Raw genomic sequence first — 23,501 nt, forward strand, 5'->3', positions numbered from 1 at the left:
TGTCAAATAATCATATTTATTGTGTTTAATTGTGCAAACTCTGTTTTGCAGGATATGTTTTTGGATTCTGGACTAATCTATTGTCACGCCCCGGAGGAGTCCTTGTCCGAAGAAATTTCGACAACATCTCCCCTGTACGGCGGACAATCTGAAAACTTTACTACATCACCATATACCTCAGCCACATGCGGCTGGAATAATAACAATAATAATAAACAAACAACCACACCATCCACACAGTTTAATAAGCAATGATAATAAGACTCAAAATCCACCCTACTCAACTACACTCATAAACTTAAATCCGACGATAAAATCAACTTACCTCTTCTGCCGTCTAGGTAGGCATGTAGTAAAACAAATCCAAATCCAAACCCATCAATATGTAAAAACAAAATCCATACACAAGATCCAAGTATCAAAACGTAACAAGTCTAAATACAGACTAATAAATAAAACCACAAGATCAACGCTCGTCCTCGTGGACTGCAGGGGACTAGCGACTGGAACTCTCTCCTGACAGCATCAACCTGAAATAGTAAATATCCACGGGGTGAGTCAACTCCTCACCGGGTAACAACTGATATATATAGTAGAGAAATAACATCTAGCACTAATCATGCGTACAGTCTCCTAATATAAGAAGGATAAAATGCAACTGTAGTAAACAGGAGAAAACTGTACTAACCAGGACCTGGTACAAGGATAAACAGTCCGAGAAGTATAGAAATCCTGTATGCATGTCAAGCATGACATCCAACCAATATGCAACAAATAAATGCAGCAAACACAATCACAAGAAATAAATGCATCAATGTGTATGATGCCAATGATGCGTCCTGGTCACCCCTAACACCAGTCAACCATCTCACACACAATAGTGAGACAGAGTGGGTAGGGCTGTGACAACCGTTCTTGATGAGTGACCGAGTGGACGGGATGCTTTGAGTACACCTATCCTCCTACCCCAAATCATAAATGGGGGAGCTCAATGCTCTCATCTCGAGGAATCTCTGCCGGCTACCACGCTGCGTCACACTACCCATGAGCGGACCAACGAAGCCAAACAAAGTCCCTGCTGCAACACACTCTGCCTGAATCGACCACTAACCCATGAGTGGTGGTGTGTGCAGATCCATGTAACTGGCGATGTGCTCAACAATAATGGAGCGGACTATAACACAGCATGCAATCATGCGAATGGTGCATGACACTAACCATGTAAATATCCTGAGCTAAACAATATATATATAGAAGGTGCACCTTAAGTCAATGAATCAAATCAAAGGTACACAGATAAAACAAGGTATAAAACCTAGGTCCTGAACATGGTGAAGCATGGTATATCACTGCCCCCTATAAGCATGTATAAGCAGGTAAGAAATAACATGATATGCAAAACAAGTATCAACCAAGCATGTAATAAGTATCGGGTAGTGACTAACCGAAACAAATAAGAAACATAATTATTACAATTTGTTAAATTCACTACTATGCATATCAAACGACATAAAGTCAGGAGTACCTGCCTCCAATAGGAATGTCCAAATCCGACATCGAGATACTCGTCTCGCGTCAAAGTCCTGTATCCAATAGATATACGATTATTTAGCTAAATTCCTATAAATAGCTAAATAAATTCTTTAACCCTAAATTAGGGCAAAACCCTAATTTAAAAAACACATAAACCTAATCAACATGCACATGATCGTCTAACCAAATCCTCCAATTCGGAACATGATCTACAACAAGTATTCAAATACGCCTAATCCTTACCCTAATTCACAGATCTCTGCTATTGATCCGCAGCCAAAGAGGTGCTGCCGAAACCAAGATCAATCCACAGCAAAGCAAGCCCTACAGGAAACCTTCCCCACTGCTCGGATCAGATTGAGACACAAATCACCAATCAAAAATCCTAATTACATAACACAATTTCTTACCTCCCAGATCACAGTTAGGGAACTAAGTCAGAAATTAGGGCACGGGAGGACACCGACGTTGTTGGAGAGAGTTGCTGCTGGAACTAGGAACAGCCCACAACACCCAATTTCTAAATCCACCGAACACCACAACGTGGAGGCAACCTGCACTCGAAAGAGAAGGAGAAGGGTCGACACTAGGGAAAGATCTCCCACAAGGGAAACTGCCTACCGGCGGTGGCTTGCGCGTCGTCGGCGCATGGGAAGATGAAGAGAAGAATCGGGCGGAGGATGGCTCGGCTAGGGCACAAGAGATTGGTACCGAACCTGGTGGCCGGCGCTCGGCCTCGTCTCGGCGCGACAACACAACTCGAGAGAAGGCGTTGATGCTGCTCCGTGCGGTGCCGATCTAGGGCAGAGGCGTCGCGAGGGAGGAGGAAGAGGGATTGGCCGGCGATGCTACTCGGTGCTAGAGAAGAAAGGATCGGGGAGAAGCGGCTGTCAGCAGAGGGAGAGTGGAGAAAAAGAAGCGAGAGGCGCCGGTTAGGGGCAGTTAGGGCACGGGGTTTCGGCGGCGTCGGGCGCAAGAAGGGAAACGAAGAGAATAAAAGAAATAAAGAAAAAGGAAAATGAATAAACAAATTCGACTTTTCCTCGCTTTAAAATGGGTAACCTAAACAGGCTTTCTTGGACCCCGTTTTTATCCCTGTTAACTCGTCCGTACGAACTCCGAAAAATTCTCGAAAAAATTCCAAAAATTTCGAAAAATTCCCTTATTAACATTCGCCTATTTTCATTATTTTACATTCTCCCCCACTAATAAAAATTTGGTCCCCAAATTTTATTATCTACCATCAGTAAATATTAACAACAGGTAAAGTGTATAAATGTTGAACGGTAAATAAATCACATACCTCAAGTGAAAAGATGGGGGTATCGAGCTCGGATAGTATCCTTGAGCTCCCAAGTAGCATTCTCATCCGAATGATTCTGCCATCCGAATTTAACCAGCCGGAAGGTCTTGTTCCACAACTGACGCTCCTTCCGGTCCAAAATCCGTACCGGAACCTCCTCATAAGTGACGTCAGGCTGAACTGGAACTGAGATATCTGTCAGCACATGCGTCGGGTCAGGTACGTATCTCCTCAGCATGGATGCATGGAATACATCGTGGATGCCTGACAGGGACGGTGGTAGTGCCAGTCGGTAAGCTACCGCTCCGATCCTCTCCAAAATCTCGAAAGGGCCAATGTACCGCGGAGCTATCTTACCTCTGATGCCAAATCTCTTCACCCCTTTCGTGGGTGAAACTCGCAGAAATACATGGTCGCCAACAGAGAACTCTAGTGGTCTGCATCTCCGATCAGCATAACTCTTCTGACGGTCCTGCGCCTCTGACATCCTCACCGATCAGATTATGCGGACCAACTCTGATCGTCTCGAGCTCATGAGGTCCCAACATCTGGGCCTCTCCAACCTCATCCCAGAGGACGGGTGTCCGACAAGGCCTACCATACAACGCCTTAAATGGTGTCATTTGGATAACTGAATGAAGCTGTTGTTGTAGGCAAACTCTACCAACGGCAGATGGTCCTCCCAACTGCCTTCGAAATCCATAACACATGACCTCAACAGATCCTCTAAAGTCTGAATGGTCCGCTCACCGCCCATCCGTCTGGATGGAAAGTTGTATCAAACGGAGCTGTGCCCAAGGACTCAGAGACTCGCCGAAACGAGGCGTGAACTGGATCTCTATCCAAATGATACTCAACGGAACACCATGTAGTCCACGATCTCACTCCGGATATGCCAACGATCCAGGGGATCAGTCCTCCGAATCGCTAAGAAGTGCGCGGATTTGGTTAATCGATTAACGATAACCCAAATCGCGTCATGGCCTCGTCGTGTCCTCGGCAATCCCACCACAAAGTCCATAGTGATATGTTCCCACTTCCACTCGGGAATAGGAATCCGCTGAAGTAGCCCGGCAGGTCTCTGATGCTCAGCCTTCACTTGCTGACAGACAAGACATCTAGCTACAAATTCCGTGATGTCTTTCTTCATACCGTTCCACCAGTAAGAACGTATCAAATCTCGATACATGCGGGTTCCGCCTGGATGGATCGCAAATCAAGAGCGATGAGCCTCCTAAAGTAGCTCCTGTAAGACCGGATGAGACTGAGGTACGCATAATCTGCCTCGGAAGTATATAACACCCTCCTCGTCTCGTGTGAACTTGGTCTGCTGCCCGAAAGCTATCTGGCTGCTAATGAACTGCAAATGCTGATCACCAGCCTTGGCCTCTCGGATTCTCGTCCTGATCGACGACTAAGTAACCATGGTAACAAGAATACCCTGCTCTGTATGTCCCTGCTCCTCAAGATCTAACTCAGAGAAACCCTGAACCAAGTCTGTAACTGAAACTCGGTGGCAAGCCAAAGTCCCTCTAGACTTCCTACTGAGTGCATCTGCAACCACATTAGCTTTCCCCGGGTGGTAGCTAATGGTACAATCGTAATCTTTCAGGAACTCCATCCATCTCCTCTGTCGGAGATTAAGCTCCTTCTGAGTGAAAATATATTTGAGACTCTTATAATCAGTGAGAATCTCAAATGTAATACCGTATAAATGATGCCGCCAAAGCTTTAGAGCAAAGATGATGGCAGCTAACTCCAGATCATGAACTGGGTAGTTCTTCTCATGCTCCTTCAACTGTCGAGAAGCATAGGAGACTACCCTGCCGTGCTGCATCAGAACAGCACCCAAACCCTGAAGAGACGCGTCGGTATAGAGCACAAATCCGTCCTCTCCAGAAGGTAAAACCAAAACTGGAGCCGACACTAATCTCTGCTTCAGCTCCTGAAAGCTGGTCTCGCAATCCTCGGACCATGTGAACTTCACACCTTTCCTGGTAAGGCGTGTCAGCGGCTTAGCAATACGTGAGAAACCATCGACGAACCGTCTGTAATATCCTGCCAGTCCCAAAAAACTGCAGATCTCCTGTACTGATTTCGGCTGCTCCCAACTGGTGACAGCCTCGATCTTCTGAGGATCTACTGAAATACCTCTGCTCGAGACCACATGTCCCAGAAAATCGACTGAGGATAACCAGAATGCACACTTGCTGAACTTCGCGTACAGCTGATGTCGTCTAAGAGTCTCCAAGACTATACGAAGATGTTGTGCATGCTCCTCCTCGGAATGCGAGTAGACCAATATGTCATCAATGAAAACGATAACAAACTGATCCAGATACTCTAGAAAGATGCGGTTCATCAAGTCCATAAACACCGCTGGAACATTGGTAAGCTCAAATGGCATTACTAAAAACTCATAATGACCGTATCTCGATTTAAAGTCATCTTCGAATATCCAGTCTCGACCTCAATCGATGATATCCGGATCGCAGATCAATCTTAGAATACAGTGATGTACCTCGAGCCGATCAAACAAATCCTCGATCCGTGGTAAAGGATATTTATTTATGGCGGTCATTGCATTCAGTTGTCAATACATAACCTCATAGTGTCGCCCTTTTCTTGACAAATAATACCGGAGAACCCATGGAGAAACACTAGGGTGAATAAATCCCCTGTAAGCTCCCGGAGTTGAACCTTCAACTCGCTCAACTCTTTCGTGTCATACGATAAGGAGCTTTCGACGCGTCGACGCGGTTCCCGAATCACCAATAGCAACTCCACGGCCTTCGGGAGGCAAACCAGTAACTCCTCCGAAACACATCCGGTACTCACGGACCATAGGAGAGTCGGACTGAACTCTGCCTTCGATTAATCGAGATAATAGAAGCGTGACAAGCGGCGAGACACACTGGATCGTCGAAATAATCGAGATGCTGTCGTCTCTGATGCCAGTGAAACTCCACGAGGGTTGGTTCGGAGGCTGGAAGGTGACCACCCTCGTCTGGCAATCAACGGTAGCATGATATACTGACAGCCAATCCATGCTAAGTATGATATCAAACTCGACCATCTCCAATACTAAAAGATCTATAGTAAGTATCATGTTGCCAAAGTCTAACGGGCAACCTTTGACCTCCTGGGTGACGTCTAAAGTATCACCGGACGGTAGGGAGACGGTCAGTCGCTGCAGTCTAAAAGTAGGTAATCTACCAACCTCCCGCATAAAGGTACTGGATATAAAAGAATGTGAGCTACCAGTATCAATCAATATATCAGCGAAAAATGCATGAATGGAAATTGTACTACGGAAAACGGATTCGTCAGCTCGCTGCGCATCCTCTCTAGTAATCGCATGAATACGTCCAGTCTCTGGCGGACGAGGAGGTGGTAACGCTGCCAGCGGCTGCTACGGCTGGGCAGAAGCCTACCACTGAAGCCGTGCTGGATAATGTGCCAGAGAAGACTGAGAGGGCGGTGACTGATACTGTGCCGATGGCTGGGACTGAGTCTGGTACTGACCTAGAGGCTGAGGCTGCATCTAATACTGCCCCTGCGTCGGATAATAAGGTCCTGGAACAGAACTCTGGGGTGCTATGGAAGCACTGGAGTACTCCTGTCCAAGCATGCCAAATGCCGCTGCTGCAGGTGAAGCTATCCCCTGCTGACGATGTAAAGATTGGGCTTTCTGCCCTCCTTGATATGCCCCCATCTGACTAGACTGTCCCCTCTGACCTGACCCTCCGGAAGCCGTGTGCTGAACCTTCAGCTGACAATCTCGGCTCTAGTGCCCAGACAGTTTGCAATAAAAACAAACTGGCTGTCCCAGAGAGCAGGCTGGGGTAAGGTGATCTCTGGACCCACATAGGAAACAGTGAGTATCGCTGGAAGGTGGTTGTCGGTTCTGCTGAGAAGTCCGGGAACGTCCTGAAGATGACCGCCCTGACTTCTAAGGCCTATGCAAGACTCCAGAAGTGTAACGACCCAAATTTCCTCATTTGGAGTTCTAATAGTGGTTAAAAATATTTATAAATATTTTAGAAATATTCTAGAGATTTTTAGAAATTTTTAGAATATTTTTATGTAATTTTTGGAGGTCGTTTGATATTTTTACTAGACGAAAGAAGTTTTTGACAAAAAATGTCCAAGTCAAGATTCGAACCATGGACCTCGGACTTGACCGGAGACTTAACTGAACTCAGCCAACCAACTAGTCTGCAAATGTTTTGTTAATCAATTATGGAACGAAATATATTTAAGTAGTAGTTAGAAGCTTTTAATAAAAAGGTTCTGGAAAATGGCCGAGCCGAGGCTCGACCCGGCGATCTCCGGCTCAACCCGGGTTTTAAGCGGAGCGGCTGACCAGCTGATCCAGCGGTCGGTTCTATTTAGGAAAGGGTAACAAACTTACTTAAAGAGGTTAATAGAAAGATTAGAGTTATAAAGAGAAAAATTAGGGCTTGATGTTACCGTGACCTAGTTTCCTCTCGTCTCCCTCACGAGTGCGCGACGATTCTGCCCGAGCGAAATCGAAGCAAGATTAGGGGTTCTTTCTTCTTCTCCGGCGTCGGCATAAGGTGTTCATCAAGGAAAGCTTGAAGACACGAAGGGGGATTGGAGGTTTGAGCTCACCCGAAACCCTAGATCTCTCTCTCTCGGCTGTAAGTCCAAGAAACCCAAGGTAAGTTGCTTACTCACTTGCAGAAGAGTAGTTTTGGATTTCCCGTTAGCCTTTTCTTTTTGATTTTGTAGCATGTTATTAAGAAGGTTTGCTTCCTTAAGTTGCTGCCGCGAATTGAGGATTTAAATCCTTGTATCGTCTTGATGTTTATTTTGAAACATGTTGTAAGGAATAGGTTGTAAAGGGTTAGTACACAGTTTGAGTTTTATAGAATTTGGATTTAAGCTGTAAGATTTGTTGCTTAAGCTTTCTGCCGTGAGTTAAGTTCAATTCACCAAATGACTTAAGTCTTCTGCCGTGAGTTAAAAGGAAGAACAGGAAAGGATGAGTATGTGGGGAAATTTTGTTTCTTAGTTTTCTGCCGTGCTACAGTTCCAGGAGGAATTTCTTACATGGCTTTCGGGTTTTAGGTTGTAGAGAATCTTGGTTGCTTATAAAAGTTTAAGCTATGAATTTGCGTTAATGGAATCCTTAGATTTCAGAATCTGGTGCATCATTGTTTTCTTACAGTATTAGGATAGCTTGAAGTTTAAAGGGCAGCAAGTACTTCATTGTTTTCCTTGGTTCGGATTTCTTCCTATGGTTTCCGGATCATGCTTTACATTTCCTTAGTTTAGCTTGATCTCAGATTAGTGCCAAATCCAGATTAGTTTTAGATCAGCGTTAATTCTGAGCATGAACAGCTTTAATTCAAGTGTGCAGTCCAGATTTCTTTTGTATCTCCATAAGCAAGAACCGGCCACAAATTGCATACTAGTTTTAGATCTTTTGCAGATTTAATATGAGCAGTTTTCTTGTTGTAGTAGAGCAAATTTTGTTATGTAGCATGCAGATTTTTGTTAGTTATAGTATGCAAAATTATTTGTTTAAGTATTCACTCTTAGTATATTCAAGTGTAAATTTCAGTTTATCTAAGCATTTCAAAGTTAGAATTTGTATGAGACATTGTTTTAGAGGTATTAACAAGTATAAGAAAGATAAAGAAAAGAAAGAAAAAGGTCAAGGCCTTAAGTAGATCCCAAAGTCAAGACTTTAGGGATTTTGGCACATAAGGTGCTTATTAAAATGCCGAGACATTGTATATTAGAAGTATTAAAAGATAACAAGTATTTTACTTTTATCAGTGGTACTGTACTGGACTCTCAGTTGTCCTTGGGTTGGGCTCCCATAGTCGTCCCTAGGTTTAGATAACCTAGTATGCAGGACTCTCAGTTGTCCTTGGGTTGGACTCCCATAGTCGTCCCTAGGTTTAGATAACCTAGTAAATCCTACTAGATTCGAGACCAGCTATCTCGGGTCTAGTTAGGGATGCGCGCATAGCAAGTACAGTTGTCGGGCCCAAGAAGAAAGTTGATTATTATTTTGAAGTATTATAAGTATAAGTTTTTGAACAAGTAAAACGAGTTTTACATAAACATAAAGTATTAAAGATTATGTTTAGAACAAATGAAATAAGTTTCATATAGTTCTAAAAATCAGTAAGTTTAGTTCTTTATTCTACCATGTTTATCTAGTAGATGAGTAGTTTTTCATGTTTACCTATTAGATGAGCAGCATGATTAGCTATTAGAATTACATGAGTAGATTTCTTAGCTTTTTTTTGCTATTAATTTGACATGAGCAGTTATGTTTATGCTTTACTTCCTTTTAGAGCATATAGTTTCTAGTTCTTTTTTTATACATACATATTCATGTTTTTGTGAGTTAGATAGCGCTTACTAAGCATTTTGCTTATAGATTGCATTTCCTCTTACTGCAGATAAAGGAAGACGGCGAGGAGGTGCGGATGGTGTGTGATGCCAGGACTATGGAAGTCTTGGGACTTAGTCTAAGAATTTGTTAGATTAATTCTGTATATAGGTTGATAATAAAATTTAAGCTGTAATTTATTTTGTTTCCTCTATTCATTACTTGCATGATTTGAGTTTATTAAACTGCGTGGTGATGTTATTTCTTTTGTGTGTTTGATATATGTTCCAGCCACCTGTGGCTGATGTATATTATGTTTGTATCCCAGTTTAAGGTCACCGGTACAGGGGAGACTCTGTCAAAATTTTTCGGTAGAGACTCTTCGTGGTTTCGATCATACCGGTTAAGTAGAGTTAGTAGTTAAGTAACGATCACCTTAGAGAGTAGTATAATATAGTAAGAAGGGTGGTCGTTACAAGAAGTACCCTGACATGGCCGACTGCGACCACTCTGATACTGTCCTGTCGCCTGTGTCTGCTGGATCTGCCCGGATGCCTGACCCGTATGCTTCCTCTTCCTGTCTGAAAATTCTCTCTGCTGAGCTAACTCTATCATCAAGGCTCGATCCAGTGCATCTGAGTAAGATGTGATCCATAAATCGGCAAGCCTTAATTGCAGATGACCGTCCAGTCCCTGAATAAACTGCATCATGCGGGATCTGTCCTCCCCAACTAACTCTGGACAAAACCTAGCCAACCGGTTGAATTCAGTATTATACTCTATCACCGAGCGATTGTTCTGCCGCAGACTCATAAAATCATGCTGGCGAGCCATCTGATATGCTAGTGGAAAGAAACGGCTCTCAAAAGCCTCTCTGAACCTGGTCCAAGTAATGCTCTGCTCAGGTGATGGAACCGGTAATCCACCAGCGTTAGCCTCATCCCGTAAATGAAAAGCGACCTATGCTTTCTCCCACTCGAGCAAGCCGTATAGAAGAAGGTGCGCTCCATAGTCTCTATCCACGATAAAGCCATACTGGTCCAGTCTCCTCAAGAGTGTGAATCGACTCTTCATCGACTCTTAATATGGAATCCTAGCTCGTGTCGCGGATGTCGGTGAGGTATGTCGGAACTGCGAGGAACCGGTGGAACTCGGGTGGTGCAGCCGGGTGGTACCGAATAAATCGAGGAGGTACTCCGGTCTTTATAAGCGGAGCATGCGTCGGTGACACTATAGGATGAACATGGGTGGCTACCGGAGGTACAAGAGGTATGAGTAATGATGCGGATGTGGGCGGTAGTATCATATCTGTGAGTCTTTGGGGCAGGTGCCGGTGTGGATACATGAGGTCTAGGTGGCGGTGGTGCCGAGTCGCTGCAGACGGGCCGGAGGGTATCTTGGTAGTACCCACGGTGGTGGAAATCTGAGGGATAGGTACACTTGGCAATCGAGGTAGGTACCTCTATAGAGCCATTGGGGTCGAGAGCCCGGCGTGCTGATATCCGAGTCTATCCTCGGATGATGGACTCATTGAGGGCATCTCTGGGGAATCCAGAGATCCTAAAGTCCTCGTACGTGGTCGTCCAGCACCACGTCTCGCAGCAACACGTGTAGATCTCCTCATATCTGTTAAATTATATTATAGATGTTACTACAAGTATAAACAATTACTAAATAACATCATACCTAATTTCTGTCTGGAGATGTTCTGTCGCTGTCCAGTCCCCATACTGACCTCGGAATTCCGAACGAGTAAATCGCCGGGAATCTATACAAATCCGAATCGAAAGTCCGAAATATAACCATAATGAAAATCCGTACAAACCGAAATAGATATCCAAATATCCAGAATACCAAAAACAGGTATCATAACCCGCTCTGATACCAATAAATTGGTATCAGATAAATCTCAAAAAAATCTAACACACGGAAATCAAACAAGTATCGCCAACCTGGCTCTGATACCACTAAATTGTCACGCTCCGGAGGAGTCCCTGTCCGAAGAAATTTCGACAGCATCTCCCCTGTACGGCGAACAATCTGAAAACTTTACTACATCACCATATACCTCAGCCACATGCGGCTGGAATAATAACAATAATAATAAACAAACAACCACACCATCCACACAGTTTAATAAGCAATGATAATAAGACTCAAAATCCACAGTACTCAACTACACTCATAAACTCAAATCCGACGATAAAATCAACTTACCTCTTCTGTCGTCTAGGCAGGCATGTAGTAAAACAAATCCAAATCCAAACCCATCTATATGTAAAAACAAAATCCATACACAAGATCCAAGTATCAAAACGTAACAAGTCTAAATACAGACTAATAAAGAAAACCACAAGATCAACGCTCGTCCTCGTGGACTGCAGGGGACTAGCGACTAGAACTCTCTCCTGACAGCATCAACCTGAAATAGTAAATATCCACGGGGTGAGTCAACTCCTCAGTGGGTAACAACTGATATACATAGTAGAGAAATAACATCTAGCACTAATCATGCGTACAGTCTCTTGATATAAGAAGGATAAAATGTAACTGTAGTAAACAGGAGAAAACTTACTAACCAGGACCTGGTACAAGGATAAACAGTCCGAGAAGTATAGAAATCTTGTATGCATGTCAAGCATGACATCCAACCAATATGCAGCAAATAAATGCAGCAAACACAATCACAAGAAATAAATGCATCAATGCGTATGATGCCAATGATGTGTCCTGGTCACCCCTGACGCTAGTCAACCATCTCACACACAATAGTGAGACAGAGTGGGTAGGGCTGTGACAACCGTGCACTCTGTCGTCACTGCTCCTGATGAGTGATCGAGTGGACGGGATGCTGTCGGAGTACACCTATCCTCCTACCCCAAATCATAAATGGGGGTGCGCAATGCTCTCAACTCCCGGTACACGATGACGGGTACGAATCTCTGCCGGCTACCACGCTGCGTCACACTACCCATGAGCGGACCAACGAAGCCTAACAAAGTCCCTGCTGCAACACACTCTGCCTGAATCGACCACTAACCCATGAGTGGTGGTGTGTGCAAATCCATGTAACTGGCGATGTGCTCAACAATAATGGAGCGAACTATCACACAGCATGCAATCATGCGAATGGTGCATGACACTAACCATGTAAATATCCTGAGCTAAACCATATATATATAGAAGGTGCACCTTAGGTCAATGAATCAAATCAAAGGTACACAAATAAAACAAGGTATAAAACCTAGGTCCTGAACATGGTGAAGCATGGTATATCACTGCCCCCTATAAGCATGTATAAGCAGGTAAGAAATAACATGATATTCAAAACAAGTATCAACCAAGCATGTAACAAGTATCGGGTAGTGACTAACCGAAACAGATAAGAAACATAATTATTGCAATTTGTTAAATTCACTACTATGCATATCAAACGACATAAAGTCATAAGTACCCGCCTCCAATAGGAATGTCCAAATCTGACATCGAGATACTCGTCTCGCGTCAAAGTCATGTATCCAATAGATATACGATTATTTAGCTAAATTCTTATAAATAGCTAAATAAATTCTTTAACCCTAAATTAGGGCAAAACCCTAATTTCAAAAACACATAAACCTAATCAACATACACATGATCGTCTAACCAAATCCTCCAATTCGGAACATGATCTACAACAAGTATTCAAATACGCCTAATCCTTACCCTAATTCACAGATCTCTGCTATTGATCCACAGCCAAAGAGGTGCTGCCGGAACCAAGATCAATCCACAGCAAAGCAAGCCCTACAGGAAACCTTCCCCACTGCTCGGATCAAATTGAGACACAAATCACCAATCAAAAATCCTAATTACATAACACAATTTCTTACCTCCCAGATCACAGTTAGGGCACTGAGTCAGAAATTAGGGCACGGGAGGACACCGGCGTTGCTGGAGAGAGTTGCTGCTGGAACTAGGAACAGCCCACAACACCCAATTTCTAAATCCACCGAACACCACAACGTGGAGGCAACCTGCACTCGAAAGAGGAGAAGAAGGGTCGGCACCAGGGAAAGATCTCCCACAAGGGAAACGGCCTACCGGCGGTGGCTTGCGCGTCGCTGGCGCATGGGAAGATGAAGAGAAGAATCGGGCGGAGGATGGCTCGGCTAGGGCACAGGCGATTGGTACTGAACCTGGTGGCCGGTGCTCGGCCTCGTCTCGGCGCGGCAAGACAACTCGAGAGAAGGCGTTGATGCTGCTCCGTGCGGCGCCGATCTAGGGCAAAGGCGTCGCGAGGGAGGAGGAAGAGGGATTGGTCGGCGATGCTACTCGGTGCTAGAGAAGAAAGGATCGGGGAGAAGCGGCTGTCGGCAGAGGGAGAGTGGAGAAAAAGAAGCGAGAGGCGCCGGTTAGGGGCAGTTAGGGCACGGGGTTTCGGCGGCGTCGGGTGCAAGAAGGGAAACGAAGAGAATAAAAGAAATAAAAGAAATAAAGAAAAAGGAAAATGAATAAACAAATTTGACTTTTCCTCGCTTTAAAATGGGTAACCTAAACAGACTTTCCCGGACCCCGTTTTTATCCCCGTTAACTCGTCCGTACGGTTTTCGAAAAATCCCCGAAAATTTTCCAAAAATTTTGAAAAAATCCCTTATTAACATTCACCTATTTTCGGTATTTTACATCTATTTTGCAGGAAGAAACCCTCTCGCAGCAAGGCGCTACGGCGCCCTCATGGAGCTTGAGGGCGCCCCTAGATGCTGAGCAGAGGGCACCCTCATGGAGCTTGAGGGCACCCTGGACACTGGCGTAAGGCCGCCCCATGGAGCATGAGGGCGCCCTCATGGATCTTGAGGGTGCATTGGACATTGGTGTGAGGGCACCCTCATGGAGGTTGAGGGTGCCCTCAGGCGGATAAACTGCGAAGTGGTCAGAGCTCATCCACGCTGCAATTCGGTGCGGGTGAGGGTGCCCTCCATGGTGTTGGAGGCGCCCTCCACGAGTTTTATATGCAGGATTCGACCAGCAGCTTAGGACATCATTTGAAACACGATCCATCTTCCATGTGCTGCTTAAAGAACGTTCCGACAAAGCCGTAACTCAACTCCAACGACCAGACGCTTCAACTTCACTGTTTTCTTGTGTCGTTGGTATATTTTATTGTTTTGAATTGTACTTCAAAAGTTGTAAATATTTACAAATTGATAGTGATTGTCCACCGAAAGCGATCAACGATCGCGGGCTTTGGAGTAGGAGTCGCTCAAGGCTCCAAACCAAGTAAATCTTGGTGTTTGCATTGTTTGTTCTTATATCTACTGCGTTTACTCGTTAAGTCTTCTGAAAAAAAAAGTAAAAGCCACGAGCACTATCCTCCCCCCTCCCTCTAGCGCTTTCAATCCAACACTTTGTTTATTCAAAGTCTTTGATATTCTCAAGAAAAAGCTCTCCATATAAGGAGAGTTGGGCTTGAGGAAGAAAGCATTCTCAAGCAAGTGGTTAAGGAAGAGAATGTTCTTGAGAGAGAGATTCTAAGAAAAATTGTTCTTAGATTTCAAAGGGTAGAGATCTTTCCACCTTGATTCTCTTATTTTGTCTTCATTCTTTCTACCATGCAATTCTCTTATTAGTAGATACCAGTGACAGTGTTCAGATAAACATTCAGCTTGTCATGACAACCTATGTTAGATTGTGATAGTGGTTTCGTCATTTTATAATGGAAAACATATGCCTAGCGTAATATCATAGCACTACTGAGACGAATTTGTTTTAAAGAGACTGTATTATCATAGGACTCAATATTACTTGACATTCGGCTATACGAAGTGTCTTAGTTGAAAATGGCATTTGAAACCAACATAGACCGGTTGAGATAATTTGTTCAAGGCATCTCAATAGATAAATCTGGATGATGTATATTATAATTTCAATTTAGACTACACTCTTTATATCTCCAACAAACGTAATGTAATTGTGGAATAAACTTCCAACAGTTACATGATCATGTTTGTCGTCGGTTGATCAAAGAAAAATTTATTTCTGTCATCGAGTATAAGCCTAAATACGATCATTAAAGTAAATGAATTGCATTGTTTATGTTTAACGCTATTGTTATTGATGCGGCAATAAAGGGGAGTTCATCTGTCACGGGTCAATTAACACGGTGTCGGTCAAAGTCAAGGTGGTCAACGACGGAGCTTACGAACAAAGCCTCAGCCAAAGGTGATTGTCTGGTTATCTCGGTCGACAAAGGAGTGGTCAAGTGGATCACCTGGCTGATAAGACAAATGGACATCATGGGTAGGTCGGATGAATGGACAATCTGTAATTGATTGTTTCGATCGGTAGAAAAACGAGCTCGGACCGCCAGTTCGGTACGAAAACCAGCCGCTCGAACTGTCCATCCGACGCAACAATGACACTACACAGGAGGAGACGAGAAAACAAAAGAGAACATTCCGTCTATCATCATTAAATATAAAGAAGTCAATACCAAGAAGAACACTCCATTTATCATTAATGCACAGAAGTCAAGACAAAGAAGCCTTCCTCTAACAATTAACGCCAGGTACAAGGAAAGGTAAGATTGATCATTTTCTTGATTACTCATTCTCTCTTTCTGATTTTGACTTGAGTGTCAGAGGGTTAACGCCAGAGACCCTTACCCTGATTTAGTTTTGTTTTGTAGAATTGAAGTCTTCATCCCATCAATGATCATCTCATCCCCGACTTTTCAACTTCCTTCGATAGGATCAGCTATATTATTTACATAAACACTCATCCAATGTAATCAGCTGCTACTAAGGTAGACCCACATAAACAACTCAAGAAGTGATTGTTTCGTTGACAATTAATAAAAAAAATAATAATGAAGAACGAACGAAACGCGAGGATGCATTATATATTTTTACGTGCTATAAATAATTAACAAAATCAACGAAGGAAAAAGAAACATGGAAAATAAAAAACGTGCTCGTATTTTATTCACTCCTCAGCCCAATGATCCATTATTTAACCATCTCCTCCCGCTTCCTTCTCCACTCACTACTCCAATCGGCCGGGGGCTCTCACGTCGATCGGTGGCAGCCGCCCGAGGCAACATTCCGGTCGCTATGCGGGTAGCGGTGGTGGGCGCGGGGATCACTGGGCTGGCTGCGGCCTACACATTGGCGAAAGCCGGTGCGGAGGTAGTGGTCTACGAGAAGGAAGGCTACTTGGGCGGCCATGCTAAGACGGTCTCTTTCGATGGCATTCTCCTTGACCTCGGCTTCATGGTCTTCAATCGAGTGACGTATCCCAATATGATGGAGTTGTTCGAGAGCCTTGGCGTGGAGACGGAGGTTTCAGACATGTCGTTTGCTGTAAGCTTGGACGACGGCAAAGGATACGAATGGGGAAGCCGGAATGGCTTCTCTAGCTTATTTTCGCAAAAGGTCAATCTACTCAATCCATACTTTTGGCGAATGATTCAAGAACTTGTCAAATTCAAGGGAGATGTCCTCAAGTGAGCTTAATTTCGCTAGACCCTTAATATTTTTCTCGTTATGTTTGGAGAAAATCAACCATTAATTCTGAAAGGTACCTCGAGAAGCTGGACGGCGATCCAGATGTAGATCGCAATGAGACGCTGGAGCACTTCATCAAATCTCATGGTTACTCTGAGTTGTTCCAGAAGGGTCATCTTGTGAGATTAATCACTAGAACCTATATTCTTTTTCGATGTTATTGTAGTAACTGATGTTTGGTTTGTACAAACAATTTTGTGAGGTTACAGATTCCGATTTGTGCCACTTTCTGGTCATGCCCTCCCAATGCAGTACTGCATTTCCCAGCTTATTATGTCCTTTCCTTTTTCCGTAATAGTCACCTTCTTCAGGTTAATATTCTTCTGCCTTAACTTTGCTGTTATTTCTACTTTGGTTGTGATCATCCATCTTGTTATTCATTCTAACTAGTGCTCTACAAGCCTCTTTAGTATTATTAAGTTAGCACTTTTCACTCCATACCACATGTCAGCTCTCTGGTGGCCCACAGTGGCATACTGTCAAGTCACGTTCACAGAGCTATATTGGCAGGGTAACCTTGTAAACTTGTGTATCTATAAATTTGGTCAGAGCTATATTTTTAACTAGATGCTTATTATAAGCAGGTAAGAGAAGAACTGGAGAGAAGATCATGCACAATTAGAACAGGATATGCTGTGCAATCAGTTTTTAGTACTGATGGAGGTAAAGTGCTTTCTTGTATATGTTGTTGATCATTGACCAGAGATATCAATTGGATCCTCTTGATCAAATTTATTTTGATAAACTCACAGATCAAGATTTTTTTATGATCATCTTTGGTTAAATACAATGATATGGCTTTTTGGCAGGATGCTGTGTGGTAGGAGCAGATTGCTCGAAAGAGATGTATGATCAGTGCATAATTAGCGCCCATGCCCCGGATGCTTTGAAGCTTTTAGGAGAACAAGCAACCTTTGAGGAGGCAAGGATACTTGGTGCCTTCCAATATGTACATAGGTATGTTGCTGTTGTTGAAAACAGACATGCTAAACAGGGTAGGAAGTAAGATGGAGACATGAGGCTCCACCTTTAAGTCTTGTATTGTTTAGTGAGACTTATTAATCGTATTTAAATACCAAGATGTCGCTGATTGGAGTGCCTTGGCATTTTGGGTAGGATTGGACTTTGACGATGACTTTAACATGATATTAGAATCAATGTTGAGCGTAACAAGTGAGAAAGAGAATCCTAAACTCTACCTCTTAATTTAAGAGATTAGTACACATAGATGATAGTTATTAGTTTTAACTAAGTATGATTTCAGTTATGACTTTTGATTACTTGGGTTATCATTTAAATGCATCTAACCAATTCATAGATGTCACATCTGATTATATGCTCTAGAGTCATTAAATCAGGCTTATCTCTGCATAATACTTCTTGTTCATTTGATATAGAAATTGTAGCTGAATTAGATCTTTAATTTATCACTAAATTGTAAGAAAATGAGGTCTATATTGAGCTGGAGAGTGAAGCTTCTTGAACATGAAACAACCTTTTCTTTGGTTTTTCGTGAATATGGTCTTCTTGGATAATAATGTTATCAAATTTCAATTCAAATATTAAACTTGAGGAAAGCTCACACATACATGTTCTTATAATATTATTACTTCATATTTTCTAATTCCTCGCCAACAGTATAGTGTGTTTCTGTGTACAGTGATATTTATCTTCATCATGACAAAAGTTTGATGCCTAAAAATCCAGCAGCATGGAGTGCTTGTAATTATCTTGGGGCAACACACGATGGAGTGTGTGTCACATATTGGCTAAATGTGTTGCAGGTTTGCTGTGCCTTTTAGTTTTTAAGCACATATCATTAGTTTAACATCATGCATTCTTTGAATTTGGTTTGTTAGGAAGAATATCTCTTGAAAGATTACTAACTGTCAGTGAAAAAGCTTATGGTGCAAATATGTCTGCAGAATCTAGGTTCAACCAAGCTACCGTTTCTTGTAACTCTGAACCCTCCACGTGTTCCAAAACACACCTTACTTAAATGGTGCACCAGCCATTCTTTTCCATCTGTTGCTGCCTCAAAAGCTGCCTTAGAGCTAGAAGACATACAGGGAAAAAGAGCAATATGGTTTTCTGGAGCGTACCAAGGTAAGCTGTGGAAGTTGTAGCAATCAAGAGTTAGGTGTCAAATTGAGAGTCTTCTTCTGGTACCATTTCATTCCAACATTTTAGCGAGTGTTGCACGAAAAGAGCTAACTGAAACCAAAAAACATGAATTGACAAAGCCAAGTTGAGAAAAATTTAACTGAAAGGGCTAAATTTCGAATCGAATCAAACTTCAAATAGAAATTGAAATTGAAATTCTCAATTATTTGGATGGTGATTCACAGGTTATGGCTCCCATGAGGATGGACTGAAGGTGATAGAACTACTTGCATTTGGATTTAAACACAGAATGCTTTATAATCATTAAACAGAAACGATATGAAATGCTTGATGTTTGCAAATCGCAATTCTTTTTTACAGGCAGGCATTATTGCTGCCAACAATGTGCTTGGAAAAGATTCTATTCTATTGAGAAACCCAATACATATGGTACCATCATTAATGGAACGTGGAGCAAGATATTTTGTGATTAGATTTCTTGAGAGTTATATCTCAACTGGTTCCTTAACGTAAGTGTGTTGATTTGCTTGCATATTTAGATTCCCCTTGGAAAAGGTCATTTGCTTATTGGTGCTTGTAAAACTGTAAGTTGTGATCATAGTACAATGGCAACAATGTGGAGTACATTATAGACATCAAAATTAAAAGAAAGGGTATAAATCACACAATTACCAATACTTACAAGTTAGAACATCATTTTTTTTCAGGAATTAACTAATACATGGTTTAATATAACCTGAGAGCAAGCAATTGAGATGGATATCTGTCAAGCATTAGGCTCTCTAGAAACTATCCAGTCTCTGCAATTTTAGGCTTCACATGCTACATTCCTTTGAATCCATGCTACATCATAATTGCAGATTGCTAGAAGAAGGTGGCAATATATACGAGTTCAAGGGAACGAGAAAGCAAAACACGAAAAAGGCTATTCTTAGAGTTCATAATCCTTTGTTCTATTGGAAGGTCCATTTGTTTGCCTTTTATGAACAGTCCTAGTTTGAATATCAATTACAAGTGCACCAGGCCAAAAACTTACCCATCATATCTATCTTGACAGATTGCCACTGAAGCTGATTTAGGTCTTGCAGATGCATATATAAATGGGTACTTTTCATTTGTTGATAGAGAAAAAGGTCTTCTGGATCTTCTTTTGGTAAGTGCACAAGCTGAAAGATTAGATGCCAGTTTCTGTCACTCAACTTGCAATTTTAATTAATGTTTTCCTTTTTTTTTTGGTAGATTCTTATAGCTAACAGGGAACTGAGGAACTTTTTTGGAAGGTATTTTAGGTGTCTCCTTTCATTGATTTTTTTTTTTGGTTTTGCTGAATGCATTACTGATACTATGCACAAATATGAAACTTGTTTCTACTGCTAAAAATTTTCTGACAAAATAACCAGAGGTTGGTGGACACCAATGTTTGCAACAGCAGGATTTGCATCAGCAAGATACTTTTTTAAGCATATGTGGAGACAAAACACTATAAAACAAGCAATTCAGAACATCTCCAATCATTATGATCTGGTTAGACTTTAGCTACTATGCAAACTCCTTGTAAACTTTTTCATTATTGTAACTCTAATAATTGAATGAAAATCTATATTAAGTGGAATCTCTTTTTTGGTTTAATCTGGTAATTAACTTCATCTCATGACAGAGTAATGATTTCTTTTCTCTGATTTTGGATGAGACAATGAGCTACTCCTGTGCCATTTTCAAGGTTCAGAACTTCTATTTTGCTTGGTTTGCTTTGCATTATTCTTTCTAACATTATATACAACTTGCGGTTCATTTATTAGATTCTAAAATTCCTTCCCAAACAATTTTTCAGACACTGAATGAGGACCTGAAAACAGCACAGCTTCACAAAATCTCTCTTTTAATTAAAAAGGTGAGCATGTTGTTGGAGCACTTAGGTGTCTCATTGCATTGTTAGCTCAATTCTTATCGTTCTACTTTAACATCAAGGCTCAAATTGATGGAACGCATGAAGTTTTGGAGATTGGTTGTGGTTGGGGAGGTTTTGCAATCAAGGTTGTTAAGCAAACTGGCTGCAGATACACAGGCATCACCTTATCTGTTAAGCAACTGGAGTTTGCAAAGAAAAGAGCTAAAGACGAAGGACTTGAGGTTTGTATTCTTCATCTTGGCACTTGTAAATATTTGACACAAGATTCGTATTGGGGATATCATGGCATTCTACTTGGGAGATGAGATAAGCTAAGGTTTACAAAGGCAGCCAATAAGATGGTAAATGGTTCACAGCATCAACTTGTACTAGTGTATGCTTTGTTCAGTTACTAGTCCAGGATGATATGATTTTTATAGTAAAGCTTCTCAAATGAACACTAGGTGTAAATGTATTTAAGGAAGACGAAAACCAAAGTAGACAACAGTCCCAAAGTATAAACCGAAAAGTATTCATGGCATAAGAGGTTGGTCTCTACTGCTATCTTATGGAACTAATGGGTGTTTGCTTTAATACAGCTAACTGATTTTTACACATCAACAGATTATTTTAACTTGCTAATTCATTTGTGATGAAGACTTTCTCTACAGGAACAATGTGAAGATTATAGAATATGTTCTTTTAGGCAAACAATAATGATTTCAGTCTTTGTTAGAACTTTATAGCATATAGATTCCTTAGATTTAATACATATTCTTTACAAAAGCAGTGGCCTACTTTCAGGGTCGCATTAATTTCATGCTGATGGATTATCGTCATCTGCCAAAAAATCATAAATACGACCGTATCATCTCTTGGTACTGATCACTCAGAACTTACTGTTTTGACATATCGTATGACTCCTACTAATACTAGTTACAGTGAGATGGTTGAAGCAATAGGTCACGAATTCATGGATGAATTTTTCAGCTGCTGCAATTCAGTTCTGGCTGAAGATGGCATATTTGTGCTCCAGGTTCACTGAATGGCTATTATGTTTAATTTATCATGACTGCCTTAGTTATATGTTTGATCTTATGCATTCGATACAAAGTTTGATCATTGAACTGTTTGGTTATCCTCATTGATAGACATTTTTGTTCTATTTTATCAAGCAAATCATATAAAAAAAATAGAACAACAATAATAATGTTTATCAAGCTAATCATATAAAGTATATCAACAAAACTAGGAATGAATAATTTAAGAAAATTAGAACATTCAACATTGCATATACAAATGAGGCTAATATTAGATCAATTAAACCACCTGAGTTCAAATGAGGCTTGAAGATTTAGGTTCATAGCATTTTTACCCATTTAATGTTACTATTAAATCATGTTTTTCTACAGTAAATTATTGCATCAATGGCAGCTGAATCTAATGTGTTTGATCACGGTCGGCCTGCAGTTCAGCAGTATTCCAGATCAACGCTACGATGAATACAGGAGAAGCTCTGAGTTCCTCAAGGAGTACGTGTTTCCTGGACTATGTGTTCCTAGTTTGAACAGAATAACAACAGCTATGATGGCTTCATCTAAATTCTGGTAACAAGTTTCACAAATGAATTTATGTGTAGCGATTTCAGTATCCCTTTGGGTTTTCATGTGTCTTCATGTTGTAGCATCGAACATGCTGAGAACATTGGCATCCAGTACTATCAAACAATCGCAAGCTGGAAGAACAATTTACTTGCAAATAAGGAGTAAGTACCTATCGTTTATCAGTGTTAACAATACCTTTACTACAGCTCATGATTCTGGGAGAACTAGAGTAAGAGGTCAAGAGTAGAATATCTCAAGTTAAGTACTCCACCTACACACTTTAACAATCACTAATGTACTACCATATCTTGTGAGGAGCAAAATCTTATAACTGATTCTATCATCAAAGCCAAAATGGAGATGGATTAGTTGCTTATGAACCTAAACAAAGGATGAATAAAAGCACTAATGCTCACTTTTCTCCGGAGGATAGATCATTAAAGGGGTGAAAATGACTGAAGAAGGATAGATTATCATTTGCAGTTACTTTTTGGCCTAAAATCTTGATCTTCCTTCATCCATTTATTATCTGTTCTCTAGAGTAAACTAAACATAACTATTCAATCGACCGAAAACACACGGTAGAGGACAAAGTTCTGGATTCATCAGATAGCTGGCTAGTTTTTTCTTCTATCTAATCTTCGCGGCATATCATTTAGTATAGATACTTTCCTGGCACTCTGTTTTTCAGCAAAATTATTGCTCTGGGATTCGACGAGAAGTTCGTGCGTACCTGGGAGTACTATTTCATCTACTGTGCTGCTGGTTTTCAATCGTGCACGTTGGAACTTTATCAGGTATTTGAAATCATATATACAAATGCTTGGAAACTAAAAAAGAGTCACTTTAAGTTACAAATCACTGATTCTTGTTCATGTTTGAATGATGCAGATTGTGCTCTCTCGTCCCGGAAACGTTGGAGCTTTTGGCGACCCATTCAAGCTCCCCCACCGCCATTATGTTTGAGCTTTTATTATAGTTGCATGAACTTTTGAATCGCATGGTTGGATTGACAACAGACTTGCTATCGTATCTAGTATTTGCTGTATCTATTTGCTACCTCAATAAATGAGCAGAAATTGCATATCTTCAAAAGCTAGATATACACTCAATTGGGCCAATGAAAGCCCAA

At 41.6% G+C, this 23,501-nt stretch overlaps 1 protein-coding gene and 2 long non-coding RNA genes across 5 annotated transcripts; 1 reads left to right on the top strand and 2 right to left on the bottom strand.

The window, feature by feature from the left end:
• Positions 1–293: 293 nt before the first annotated feature.
• Positions 294–2,698, bottom strand: LOC121993732. The gene is made up of 2 exons (XR_006115380.1): positions 1,777–2,698; positions 294–530 (listed from the first exon to the last, which is right to left on the bottom strand). It is a non-coding gene; the product is annotated as an uncharacterized LOC121993732 (long non-coding RNA).
• An 8,756-nt stretch (positions 2,699–11,454) lies between these two features.
• On the bottom strand, positions 11,455–13,669 carry LOC121993733. 3 transcript variants are annotated; one of them, XR_006115383.1, is made up of 4 exons: positions 13,293–13,669; positions 13,082–13,225; positions 12,915–12,995; positions 11,455–11,631 (listed from the first exon to the last, which is right to left on the bottom strand). It is a non-coding gene; the product is annotated as an uncharacterized LOC121993733 (long non-coding RNA). The 3 variants fall into 3 exon arrangements; XR_006115382.1 differs by having other exon boundaries at positions 12,915–13,006; XR_006115384.1 differs by having other exon boundaries at positions 12,915–13,014.
• Positions 13,670–16,237: 2,568 nt separating this feature from the next.
• Positions 16,238–23,464, top strand: LOC121995866. The gene is made up of 23 exons (XM_042549635.1): positions 16,238–16,692; positions 16,767–16,872; positions 16,963–17,064; positions 17,205–17,264; positions 17,338–17,416; positions 17,563–17,710; positions 18,414–18,537; positions 18,679–18,859; positions 19,102–19,130; positions 19,238–19,386; positions 19,738–19,840; positions 19,935–20,030; positions 20,117–20,157; positions 20,278–20,401; positions 20,535–20,597; positions 20,709–20,768; positions 20,846–21,007; positions 21,570–21,643; positions 21,708–21,801; positions 22,236–22,372; positions 22,450–22,530; positions 23,061–23,166; positions 23,261–23,464. Exons 1-23 carry the CDS (start codon positions 16,301–16,303, stop codon positions 23,333–23,335), a joined length of 2,586 nt encoding a protein of 861 aa, XP_042405569.1. The 5' UTR covers positions 16,238–16,300; the 3' UTR covers positions 23,336–23,464.
• Positions 23,465–23,501: the final 37 nt, after the last annotated feature.

This window comes from Zingiber officinale, chromosome 6A (genome assembly GCF_018446385.1).
Source record: "Zingiber officinale cultivar Zhangliang chromosome 6A, Zo_v1.1, whole genome shotgun sequence".
In the NCBI taxonomy this organism is placed as follows: domain Eukaryota; kingdom Viridiplantae; phylum Streptophyta; class Magnoliopsida; order Zingiberales; family Zingiberaceae; genus Zingiber; species Zingiber officinale.